Here is a 14,314-nt window from a genome sequence, read left to right as displayed (position 1 = left end):
TCCACTGCACCATAAAGAGCTGTGGTGAATACACTCGTAAAAAGGGCAAGGAATATACCGTCCACCTTGAAGGGCAAAAGGAGAGAGATCAAGCATCTCAAATGGGTATTGAAAGCCAATGGCTACCCAGACCACCTCTGCCCAAAAATGAAATGGTACTGGCGGCTCCAAGAATCCAGGACGTGCCACAGGAACCACCTAAGGGCTTCTGCGTGCTACCATTTGTGCCACGGGTATCTCAAAGGATTGGCAGGATTTTGAGACGGTCGGGGTGAGGGTCAACTACCAACCTATATACACCTTGAGACGTGCACTGACCAAGGTCAAAGACAAAAGACTGAAGAATGATTGCACAGGTGTGGTATACACCATTCCATGTGACTGTGGTGGAGAATACATAGGCGAGACTGGAAGAACCTTAGGCCAGCGCATTAATGAACACCACAAGGCCTTTGAGTGTAATCACCCAGAAAGATCTGCTATCGCCAAGCATGGAATAAGGGCGGGCCATGTTCCTCTATGGGACAATGTGAACGTGCTGGCGGCATCCCCGAACCGGGCCAGGAGGCGAATACTGGAGGCCTGGCACACTGGCCAAACACGGGCACCATTGACAGAGGAGACTGTGGCGTTACCACAGGCATACGGACCTCTCATGCATAAATACACCAGAGAGACATCGATGCGTGGAGGAGGACAAAGACAAAGTGGGACATAGCCGACACGGACAACAAAACACAATACACCGCTCAAACACGCACAAAACACTTGCAACATAAGCCGAGCATGGGTCCATGGTCACGAGGTCTCGCAACGCAGCTTTGTGATTGGTTGATAGAATAGGCCCACCCCTCCCCCCAGATATATCTGGGAGGAGGTGAACAAGGGAACTTCTCTTGATGAAGGCTAGTGGAGGCTCGGCGCACGCTGGGTTGCTGGCCGAAACGTTGAGTTTTTAAAGACAAAGCTATAGGTTGGAGAATGGATATAATGGATATAATGGATATCATGGATATATATATATATATACGCTGGGTTGGTATATCTGGGGTTATTACACATATACATATACGCCAGCCAAAGGCGTTACGATTATTTCAAAACTCCGGACCTCTGTCCATGAAGAGATGGAGAAGTTGTTGTTTGTGTGGTTGACGGAGAAGCAGCTCGCAGGAGATACCGTGACCGAGAGCATCATGTGTGAGAAGGCCCGAGACATTTACGGGGATTTGGTGCAGCAGACGGCGGGAACATCAACGGACGAGGCATCGGAAGTCATCCAAAGCCAGTCGGGGATGGTTTGATAATTTTAAGACATACATACATACATACATACATACATTACATACATACATACATACATACATACATACATACATACATACATACATACATACATACATATATATATATATATATATATATATATATATATATATATATATATATACACACACACACACACACAGTGAAACCTTGACTTACGAGTGCACCAACTTACGAGTTTTCCGAGATACGAGCCGTCGCTCGGGCGGTTTATTGCTTTGTGATGCGAGCCGAGATCTGAGTTACGAGCTTACGCCACCCGCCACCAGGTGGGTTCCGGTCACGTGGTTATCTTGCCGTGCAAGCATCTCTGCCGTATATCGCTGCTGCTTTGTTTTCCGCATTTTGGTTATTTTGGAGCTTACGCCACCCGCCACCAGGTGGGTTCCGGTCACGTGGTTATCTTGCCGTGCAAGCATCTCTGCCGTGTATCGTTGCTACTTTGTTTTCGCATTTTTGTTAATTTGGAAAATTTCTTAGTTTTAACCATGGGTCCGAAGAAATTGAGTGCCAAGGGCAGTGCTGAGAAGAAGAAGAGGATGATGTGCTTGGATATAAAACACGCAATCGTCGAAAAACATGAGCGAGGTGTGCGTGTTGTCGACTTGGCGAGGCAGTACGATCGTAGTACTTCTACGATATGTACGATTTTGAAGCAGAAGGAGTCGATAAAGGCTATAACGCCAGCCAAGGGCGTTACGATTATTTCAAAGCTCCGGACCTCTGTCCATGAAGAGATGGAGAAGTTGTTGTTTGTGTGGTTGACGGAGAAGCAGCTCGCAGGAGATACCGTGACCGAGAGCATCATCTGTGAGAAGGCACGAGACATTTACGGGGATTTGGTGCAGCAGACGGCGGGAACATCAACGGACGAGGCATCGGAAGTCATTCAAAGCCAGTCGGGGATGGTTTGATAATTTTAAGAAGAGGACCGGCATTCACTCCGTCGTCAGGCATGGTGAGGCAGCAAGCTCGGATGTGAAGGCAGCTGAAGATTTTATTATAACTTTTGCCGAACTGATACAAGCCGAACGATACATCCCCCAGCAAATCTTCAACTGTGACGAGACAGGGCTCTTCTGGAAAAAGATGCCGAGGAGGACGTATATAACGGCAGAGGAGAAGAGCATGCCAGGCCACAACTTGTTCAGAGTGCCGGCGATAGCTCGCCTTCTCTTTGTGGAAGACACGGTTATTTTTTTTTTTTTTTTTTTTTTTTGTATACAAGATCGAGGCTCGTGAAAGAGCTAACATTAATCACACAAAAAGACAAACCGACACACAAAACACAAAAAACAAGGGGAGCGGCAGACAATATGGGGAGAGAGGGGGAAGGACACAAACACAACATTTGAGAGCAGGGACATCGGGAGGACTTGGGGGGAGGTGGGAGAGGAATAAAACATATGAACACTGCAAGGACTCTGGGGTGAATTACCGGGGGTAGAAAATATCAAGGTTTTCGATGGGTCATTGATGAGGTCATTTCGATGAGGTCATTGATGAAGACCAAAAATAGCACAGGGCCCAGAACACTACACAGATCCTTAACATCCAACAACTAATGGGACGCAAACGGGGCGCCCAGTTTAGCGGTACACACATTGATGAATCACCCTGCCTGTGATTCACCCATGACAGGTTATAGCTGGGTCGGGATTCAAACCAGGCTGGACAGTTTAGAGTCAAGTGTGCATACCTCCAGTCCAGGCCATGCTGCCAACTTGTATGCTGCATACAGGTGAAATATAAAGCGCGAGATATTTTTATATATACTGTATATTAAAAAAAAAATTGGTGTGGTTTTTGGCGGGCTGGAACGGATTAATAGCATTTCAATGCATTTTAATGGGGAAATTTAATTTGAGAAACGAGCAAATTGAGTTACGAGCTCGGTCACAAAACGAATTAAACTCGTAAGTCAAGGTTTCACTGTGTATGTATGTATGTATGTATGTATGTATGTATGTATGTATATATATGTATATATATGTATATATGTATATATATATATATATATATATATATATATATATATCTATATATATATATATATATATATATATATATATATATATATATATATATATATATATATATATGTAATGTAATATCACAAACACAACAAATAAATTTGTGCAAAATAATTGTTTGTATTATGATTGGTGTAAATCATGACAACACAGCCTTGAGGCAAATATATATATATACTAGCTGAGGTACCCGGCTTCGCCCGGGTTGAAAAAGAATAATACAAATATATGATGAAAAGAACATGTATATTTTAGAGCAATATCACAGTACATTTCCTACATGACGTTTTGTCAATTTTCAATTTCTCAAAACCTCTTGGTATACAACATTTCTGGTTTTCTTACTTGGTGCCAAGACATAAAGATTGCTTGGTTTTCCAACCCTCGAGCAGCCCACGTACAGCTGGCCATGGGAAGTACCCGGCAGTGCCGGGCGGGGGAAGGGAGGGGAGGAGGAAGGGGAGAGGAGGAGAACGGGGGGGGAGGGGAGGAGAGGGTGGGGAGGGGAGAAGAGGGGGGGAGGGGAGAAGAGGGGGGAGGGGAGAAGAGGGGGGAGGGGAGAAGAGGAGGGAGGGGGGGAGGGGAGTGGGAAAGGAGGGGGGAGGGGGGAGGGGAGAAGAGGGGGGGAGGGGAGAAGAGGAGGGAGGGGGGGAGGGGAGTGGGAGAGGAGGGGGGAGGGGGGAGGGGAGAAGAGGGGGGGAGGGGAGAAGAGGAGGGAGGGGGGGGAGGGGAGTGGGAGAGGAGGGGGGAGGGGGGAGGGGAGGGGGGAGTGGAGGGGGAGGGGGAGGGGAAGGGGGAGGGGGGGAGGGCGGGGGAGGGGGAGGTAAGGGGGGGAGGGGGAGGGGGGAGGGGAGTGGGAGGGGGGAGGGGAGTGGGATGGGGGAGGGGAGGGAGAGGAGGGAGGGGAGTGGGAGGGGGAGGGGAGGGAGAGGAGGGAGGGGTGGGGGGGAGAAGGGGAGGGGGGGAGGGTGAGGTGGGAGGGGAGGGGGAGGGGGGAGGTATATATATATATATATATATATATGTCACTGATATATATATATATATTAGCCTCAAGGCTGTGTTGTAATGATTGACACCAATCATAACACAAACAATTATTTTGCACAAATTTATTTGTAGTGTTTGTGATATTACATTTTTATAAGCAATTTAGGTTGAAAAAATATATATAATTCAAAAAAGAACCCTCAGCACATACATACGGGAGGGCTAGGTGCAAACTGGAAGTTTGGGACGATTACACCTCACCACCACGTAATTCAAAACACCGCACCACCAAGTAATTTAAAACACCTCACCCCACCTAATTTGAAATCACCTCACCACCACGCAATTCAAAACACCTCACCACCAAGTAATTCAAAACACCTCACCACCAAGTAATTTAAAACACCCCATGTAATTTAAAACACCTCACCACCATGTAATTCAAAATACCTCACCACTAAGTAATTCAAAACACCTCACCATCACGCAATTCAAAACACCTCATCACCAAGTAATTTAAAGCACCTCACCACCAAGTAATTCAAACACCTCACCACCAAGTAATTTAAAACACCTCCACCAAGTAATTTAAAGCACCTCACCACCAAGTAATTTAAAGCACCTCACCACCAAGTAATTCAAAACACCTCACCACCAAGTAATTTAAAACACCTCACCACCATGTAATTTAAAACACCTCACCACCAAGTAATTAAAAACACCTCACCACCATGTAATTTAAAACACCTCACCACCATGTAATTCAAAACACCTCACCACTAAGTAATTCAAAACACCTCACCACCACGCAATTCAAAACACCTCATCACCAAGTAATTTAAAACACCTCACCACCAAGTAATTTAAAACACCTCACCACCATGTAATTCAAAAAACCTCACCACCAAATAATTCAAAACACATCACCACCACGCAATTCAAAACACCATACCACCACGTAATTCAAAACACCTCACCACCACATAATTTATTAAAACACCTCACAGCCACAAAATTAAAAACACCTCACCACCACAAAATTGAAAACACCTCATCACCAACTAATTCAAAACACCTCATCACCAACTAATTCAAAACACCACACCACCACATAATTAAAAACACCTCACCACCACATAATTCAAAACACCTCACCACCACGTAATTCAAAACACCTCACCACCACGTAATTCAAAACACCTCACCACCACGTGATTTAAAAACACACCACCACGTCATTTAAAAACACCTCACCACCACATAATTCAAAATACATCACCACCACATGATTCAAAACTACCACAACGTTATTAAAAACACTTCACAACCACGGAAACAAGTCTGCGTCTGTCTGGGCCATAACTTTTTTACCATTTCAGTTTTCTCATCAAACTTTTACCAAAGCTTTATTATGATAATATGGAGAAGGTAAATTAACAATTGTCAAAAGGTCAAAGGTCAGCATCACATAAATCATCAATTTTCACCCAATTGACCTGAAATTTGAATTTACCATTGAGTTTTGTCCTCAAGTTTTCAACAAATCTTTATTATGATATGGAGAAGCCAAATTAACAATTAGGTCAAAAGGTCAAAGGTCAGCATTACATAAAATTGTCAATTTTCATCTGATTGACCTGAAATTTTAAGAATTTAAATATTGGGTCACTGAATTGGTTCACCAATCAAAAGCTAGAAGCTGATTTTTTTTTTTTTTTTAGATTAAAAGGACAAAGGTTAACGTTTTATAAATTCACCAATTTTCACCCAATTGACCTGAAATTTAAAGAATTTGCATATCCGGTCACTGAATTGGTTCATTGATGAAAAGGTTGGAGTCGAATGTTTTTTTTAGATCTAAAGCTTTTTAGGTCAAGGCTGTATAAAATCATCAATTTTCATTTTGTATTTTTTTTTTAAACTGTTTTCGTTAGTTTGCACATATGGAAGAAGAAGAGTCATCTGATTACAAACAGACACGGACGGACGGGCTTTGCATTTTCAGATGCTTTCTAGTTTAATATGGAATGACCCAAAAATAAGAAATTTACCAAGCTGGTAGTTCAACAACCTCCACATCGCAAAAAACTGAATGTTGAATGAAATTCGCACGATTCCATTGTGAAGCATGTTGATTACAGAAAGGATTTGTCATTAAAAAAAGTTCAGTTTAAAATCCACTTAAAAATCCATTACAAACCTTTATGCCACAACGAAACACATTCATCTCTGAAATAAATTCCATAACATTTGAACAAATTAAAGCTTTGCAAAATTTGATTCACATCAAAGACCTTTTAAATACCAATAAAGAAATATCATGCGAGGAGAATGTGTAGAAGTGCTTTGGGTAATGTATTATTGCAGAATTTCTGAGTCACTCCCACTTTTTCCTCAATATGCCACATACATGCCCACTTTCCAATCCTTCACTCAAAACTTCTGCCAACATAATTTTCATGTCCTCTGCCTCTCCACTACCCCTCTTCATTGTTATAAATCCTGTTTTTTCAAATTCAACATATCCCTCCACCCCCCTAACCCCCCCATACTCTGAGTTCAGAGTACTCAGATGGCTCCTTTTGCTGGATCTTACCTCTGGACCATATGGAAGCCGAGAGATGACCTCTGGTGCCATCCAGTACGGAGTACCGACCAAAGACTTGCGTCGAGGAACTTCTTTTGACACTTGAGCGCAGAAACCAAAGTCGGAGAGTTTGATCTGCAGATAATGCAAAAATAATGTCATATTTGAGTTACGTGTGCGAGTTGGAAAAGAAGAATGTTTTGGAACACAACTGAACCATGAATATGTTAAAGCATTTTAAATCCACCAATCCGTGCCTCGAAGGACTTTTCACTCCTAAAATAAAAAAAGTAAAAAACAGAAAAAAGAAAATAATCAGACTCTCATTTAATACAGTACTGAGAAGTAAAAAAAAAAAAAGGTGTTTTTTTTGCTGGAGTGTGAACAGTCCATAAAATAAATTCATTGCATTTGCAATTTTTTCCTTTTGTGTGTTATCATTAAAACCAATCAACTATAAAATGTCCTCCTACTCCTTTGCATTTGGGGTTACGATGTCATTTCCTTTCTGGCACGCACGCCTCCCTGATGTTCCTTCAAATAATTATATTAATTATAGCTGCACTAGGTAATTCTATTGTAGAGTAACATCACATTGTCAATTGCCGTCATAAATTTACTCAAGTTACCTTGATTCAGCATTGAATGCTAGCCCTGGGTAAATATTCTCTCTGCCAACTTCAAAGCTACATCACTGAAGACATGACTAATACAGGATTTAATTCCCTTGAGCTCTGGGAGCATCTTGGCATCGCTCCACATGGCAAGGAGCATGTGGAACGTCATTGGCAGACAGACTGTATATTCGGTCATTGCTTAATGAAGCCATTTTGCAGGCAAAGGGTGAAACCATGAAATGCAAACAAAACAACCCTACAAGATGATGAAAATCAACAAGAAACAAGGATGAGGAATTTAGGGTGGGGGGAGGGGGAAGGAGATGGTGGAGGATGGGGGTAGCAGGACAAGACAACAGTGCAGGGATGACACTAATCATCAATACACATAGAAGTAGGTCACAAGTAATTTATGACACAAAGTGGTGCGAGAGGGACGACAACTCAATTTATGTCCAGGAAAAAATAAAACAACGGGAAAAAGCTGAACAATTGCATGTAAAACTGTTCACATTAATTTTTGGTTGAGGATAATGACTGTACCTGAGTAAAACTGTTCACATTAATTTTTGGTAAGTAATCATAACTTTGTTTTAGAAATTCTTCTGTTATTATTTTTTCTTGTAAACGTGCCAGCCAACATCACCGCTTTTCATAGAAAGCATGCAAAAACAGATCCTTACAACCACTGACCAATCAGCCTGCTCCCAATCATCAGCAAGGTCATGGAATCCATCATCGCTTCTGACAATAAATCCTTCCTCTTCTCCAATGGCTTGATCTCGGATCATCACTTTGGATTCAGACCAGGTCTCTCTACTCTGGACATGCTGCTTCCGCCGTCTCAACAATGGATGGAGGCCCTCAACGCCAAACAGGAAATCACAGCCGTCTCCCTTGACATATCTCATGCCTTCGATACGGTCTGACACTCTGCTCTGCTCACCAAACTCTCATCCTATGGAAATCTCCATGCATGGCTTGCGGACGTCCTTTCCGGTCGCCATCAACGTGTGGCCCTGAATGGATTTCTCTAATCTCCCCTTCCTGTTGAGGCTGGAATTCCTCAAGGCAGTGTTCTGGGCCCTGTGCTTTTTCTGGTTTTCATCAATGATCTCTCCGACTCTCTGGAAAATCCTCTCTATCTCTTTGCTTATGACTCTACTCTCTGCCGCTCCATATCATCCCTCAGATCGGAGGGCAGCAGCCTCTTCACTCTCTGCAGACCTGGACAAAATCACAAACTGGTCAAACAAGTGGAACATGTCTTTCAATCCTAACAAATCTCACATTCTCACGATGTGTCTCTCCGAAAAGACAGTCTGGAAAACCCTCCCATCTACTTTCTCAACAATCCTCTCCAAGAAGTTCTGTCACTCAAGTTTTTGGGTCTCACTATTTGCCATGATCTTTCTTGGGGAAAACCACATTTCCAAGCTGGCCTCCAAAGCCAGTTGCCGACTGGGCATCCTCCGTCGTACGAAGTCCTTCCTTGGCACACCTGAGCTCCTCACCACAAACAAGGCTTTCATCCGTAGCTCAATGGAATACTGCTCTCCACTCTGGGCTGGTGCTCGTGCCTCATACCTAGCTCGGCTTCACGCTGTAGAAACCAAAGCTTTAAGAATCATTGGAATCTCCCGCGATAAAGCTGATTCTGAGGGCTTTTCACTCTCACCGCAGGCAGGTTGGTGGTCTGTCTTCTACCGACTCCTCTCTGGCCGAGCCCCCCCCCCCCCCAGCTCTGTCTGTGCTGTGTCCCCCAAATATTCCCACAGGTCGCTCAAGATCTGCCAACAACCCTCTTCTGGTAAAACTGCCAAAATCAAGACTCTGCTCACCTTCACTCTTTCATTCCTCTTTTTTCCCACCTCTGGAACAAACTCCCACACTCTCTTCAATCCCACTCCTCCCTCGAGGTCTTTAAAACAGCTGTTCACAAACATCTCTTATCTTCCCCCATCCAAAACCTTGATCTTTTCTACCCCCGTTAATAAACCCCAAATCCATATCCTTCAATCCCCGACTTCATTCCTGAAATTCCTTGTGGTGTCGATTTATTTTGTACCGTGCACTCCTTCCCTCTCCCACCCGTTCTCTCCCTTCGAACGGATCTCCCGATATCCCTGTTCTCTACTGTTGTGCTTGTGTGTGTGCTTCCCTCTCTCTCCCCATCTTGTCTTGTCTCTTCCCCTCCCCTTATTGCTTTACGTGTCCGTTTATGTTTTTTGTGCCAATATGAGTTTGATGTGCTTGCTCTTAAACGAGCCTCAATCTTTTATCCAAAAAAATTAACATATTTATATATATGATGAGGTGTTTTCGTCTTTCTCTTCCGTTGAACTTGGGGACGACTAAGAAGAAGACCTTTGTTGGTCGAAAGCTTGTCAAATTAAATATCGATTTCCTGAAGCTACGTCCGCGTCTGATTTAATCTCCCGAATATATATATTTGGTGATTCTAATGACCGTCCGCTCGCTGCGCTCACCTCACCACGCGTCGTTACTGAGGAACAGGCTTATTTTCGCTGAGGAAAATGACTGTACCTGAGTTGCTGTTTTGTCATCGATTTCCACCAATCATAATACAAACAATTATTTTGCACAAATGTATTTGTTGTGTTTGTGATATTACATTTTTATAGGGAATTTAGGTTGAAGATTTAGGTTGAATGTTTTTTTTTCAAGAAAAAAACCCTCAGCACATACATATAGGGGAGGGGTAAGTGCAGACTGGAAGTTTGGGACGATTACACCTCACCACCACGTAATACAATACACCTCACCACCAAGTAATTCAAAACACCTCACCACCAAGTAATTCGAAACACCTCACCACGAAATTGAAAACACCTCACAGGCATAAAACACGTAATAAAAACACCTCACCACCACAAAATTAAAAACACCTCACAGCCATAAAACACGTAATAAAAACATCTCACAGCCACGAAATTAAAAACACCTCACTACGTCATTTAAAAACACCTCACCACCAAGTAATTCAAAACACCTCACCACCAAGTAATTCAAAACACCTCACCACCAAGTAATTCAAAACACCTCATCACCAACTAATTCAAAACACCTCACCACCACATAAAGAAAAAACACCTCACCACCACGTAATTATAAATACCTCACCACCACGTAATTCAAAACCACAACAACAACAAACAACAACATGCATTTTAAAGGCAATTTTCCCTGCTCGAGCAGGGGTTAGCCTTGCAGTCCCCATGACAATCTTTTCCATCTTGCCCTATTTTCTGCATCTCTCCTTGTTAACCCCCTTAACCGCATTTCTTCTTCCCAATCTTTAGCCAAGTCTTTCTCGGTCTTCCCCATCCTCTACTTCCTTCTACATTCATTTCCATCACTCTTCTCAACCAGTCACTTTCATCCTTCCTCAACACATGACCAAACAATCTCAACCTGTTCCTCTTCACAGCATCAATCACAGGCTCTATTCCCATCATCTTTCGCAATTCATCATTTGTCTTGCTCGCTCTCAACGATACTCCGCACATCCATCGATCCATTCGCATTTCCACCCTTTCCAACCTTCGTTGCTGCTCTACGTTCATTACCCATGTCTCGCTCCCATAAATCATAAAACTTCTCACACATGCAGCATACACCTTTCCCTTCAGCTTCAACGACACTCCCCTCCTCATCAGCACGCCACTCAGTTCCCGAAACTTCTTCCATGCACATCTCACTCTAGCAACCGTTGCCGAGTCTGATCCACCTTCTCCATTCAGCATGTCTCCAAGGTAGCAAAATGTTTTCACACCTTCCAGCTTCACGCCGTCTCCAAGATCCAACTCAACATTTCCTCCATCTGCAGCTCCCTCTGTGCACACCTTACATTTGAATGTAGCTGCCACACTGGTTAATGACCCTCTCAAACCACTACATTTTTGATGAACCCACTCAGCGCACATTGAATGGAATTCACTCCGACGCCCTTCCTGCACACAGCACACGGCCACTTCCCAGTTCTTTCCACCTCACGCTTTAATATATATATATGTAGTTCAATATATATATATATATGTAGTTCAATATATATATATATATATGTAGTTCAATATATATATATACATATGTAGTTCAATATATATATACACATACACACACACACACACACACACACACACACACACACACACACACACACACACACACACACACACACACACACACACACACACACACACACACACACACACACACACACACACACACACGCACACACGCACACACACACGCACACACACTAGCCGAAAGCACCCGGCGTTGCCCGGGTTCTTTTTGAATAAATTTACTACTATAATTCGGCTTTTACTCGCGGCCGTAGAAGATTGACTGCTATAATTCAGCTCAGCTTTTAATTGTGAAATGGGCGCAGCCCGGCCGAAGCGGCTTCGACAGGCCTCGCTACCTCGCCTATAAACTTCACAGGGCCCGTCCCGACATTTATAGTTCTTTTTGAATGAATTTACTACTACAATTCAGCTTTTACTCGCGCCCGTAGAAGATTGACTACTATAATTCAGCTCAGCTTTTAATTGCGAAATGGGCCCAGACCGGCCGAGGTGGGCCTCGACCGGCCTCGCCACCTCACCTCACCTAAAACCTTCCCGGGGTCCGTCCCGACATTTTTTGTATTGGAAGTTTCCTCCTATCTTTCACCGTTCAGGATATTAGCTTGCGCAGACAAACAAAAAAAACTTTTTTATAATATAGAGAGAAGAGAAGAGAGATATATATTGTGCTGAGTGAACAAATGAATGCATTTCTTTTGTTGCATATTGTAAATCTCAATCCAATAGAAAACGAAAACGCTGTCGACTTCAAATATATCCTTTTCAATCCTTACTTATGTGTGTGAAAAGGGATTAAGTACAGTATCCAAAACAGATACCGACAAAGCAAACTGTGACATCAACGAGTCAGAACAAACATGTTCAAATCCAAAGGGGAGAGAGGGCAGGAGATAAAAGGATAGCTCAGAGGTTAGCTTTAGAACTGTCAAGTAGGAGTTTGATTCCTGACCCATCTACAGTATAAACTGTTACCTTGGTGTTTTGCACATATCCCCGCTCCAATGACACCTCCCAGCACTATATGATTTGTACAATAAAGAACCACTTTACCAGCATCGGGCTGGCATGATGGCCTAGAGGTATGCACATCTGCCTTTGAGCCGTGTCGTCTGGGTTTCAATCTCGGTCCAGCTACAAACTGTCAGCACTGTGTCTCGCAGGCAGGGCAAGGAATCGGTGCCATCCCTAGGAGGGACGGTAAACTAGGTGTTCCATCGGCTGGCATAAGTTGGTTGGTGGATGTTAAAGATCGCACTGTGTCCTTTTTGAAGAGTAGGTGACCGATTGCCGGCACCCTGAACAAATTACAGAATTCCTACCCTAATCTACAAGCATGGTGTTGGCTTAATGGTTAAGGTGGGTGGCTTATGATTTTAGGGTCTTGAGTTCAAGCCCCTGTCATGCCGTTGAAATAACACCAGGTGGATCGACTCAGTCAGTCATCCTTTTGAGGTCAGCAAAATGAGTATCAGCTTACTAGGGTAATAAGCCATTCGAGTATCCTGTGTTAGAGTGGCGACCCATCAAGGATTGTACACCTTAGCCAATGAAGCTGCCTCGGCAGCTCCTATGCGTCTTATGGTGTGAAAGGAGTGATTGGTTACAGTACCTACAGAGGGCATGACATCAGCAGCACAGCCATGCCCTCAGCCAATGATGCTACTCACAACCAATTGCTGCACACAAAAGGAGGAGGAAGAAGAATTATCAGCCTCATTCTGGGAGCACTACCACTTTCAATTAAAAATACGACTAACATGGATGTGATGTGTATTACTAGTCAGGCAGATAGGTGTATCCATCATAAGAATTGTGGGTTTAGACGTACAAGCATGAAATTTGGCACAGTCATAGATAATAATCTAATGAATAATTCCAGATATGGACCCACCGCGAAAACGTCCTATGGTAGCCATGGCGGCCATTTTACAAAATGGCCGTTTTGACCGCGATTATTTTTTACCGGACGACACAAATGCTTCTTTATGTTCTAATGAAATGACTCTAGATACACATATATGCCATAATTGTATTCTCCAAATGACCACAATTTGCATTTGTGTTGCCAGCAATGTCAATTAACCCACCAAGCACTGTAACGGTAACTTATATTACTAGATAGTTCCAGTTTGATCTTGTTTATACATCACAATTTTCTCCACCACACTGGCACAAAGCGGTACATTTCAAACTAGCTTGTTTGCACTTGCATCGTCCCTTGCAACCCTTTTTGCATTTACAACAAATCAGCTCCCTTGATGAAATGCTGGCTTCAGGAAGCATGGACCACAGGGGTTTCCAGTTGTGGGGATCGATCCATCCCCAATCCCCAGGTGAGGGCAGATCCATAACAACCTTGAGCATGTTTCCCCAGCAGTGGCCACCCGTGTACACAGCCCTCTTGATTTGTTGTACCAGGGCTCCTCTGGTAGGGGGAATAGCTTGCATGGCTCGTCCTTTCTTCGTGAAGAGTGCCTGTCGAGCTTCGTCTATGTTGACGAGATTGCTGGTGCGATCGTAGAGAAGAATGGTGAACCGCTCGAGCACTGCCACAACGTCATCAGAGATGTCTGCTGTCCCCGTGGAGAGATGAACTAATGCTGGTGTCAATTCGTCAAATACTTTCCAGGTATCCCAGGCTGTATTCTT

General features: G+C 43.6%; 1 protein-coding gene across 2 annotated transcripts in view; it reads right to left on the bottom strand.

Moving 5' to 3' along the window:
* Positions 1-6,945: 6,945 nt before the first annotated feature.
* The window catches only part of LOC137432039 (serine/threonine-protein kinase PAK 4), a gene marked incomplete at its 3' end in the record, with an annotated part of 64,546 nt that continues 57,177 nt past the window's right edge, over positions 6,946-14,314 (bottom strand). For both annotated transcript variants that reach the window (XM_078781300.1, XM_078781305.1), the window contains 1 exon segment: positions 6,946-7,071. In XM_078781300.1, coding sequence (XP_078637426.1) covers positions 6,946-7,071 — 126 coding nt within the window.

This window comes from Myxine glutinosa, chromosome 1 (assembly GCF_964187855.1).
Source record: "Myxine glutinosa chromosome 1, kmMyxGlut1.1, whole genome shotgun sequence".
In the NCBI taxonomy this organism is placed as follows: Eukaryota; Metazoa; Chordata; class Myxini; order Myxiniformes; family Myxinidae; genus Myxine; species Myxine glutinosa.
The sequence above is the reverse complement of the archived record's forward strand: the minus strand, read 5'-3'. Positions and strand labels throughout refer to the sequence as shown.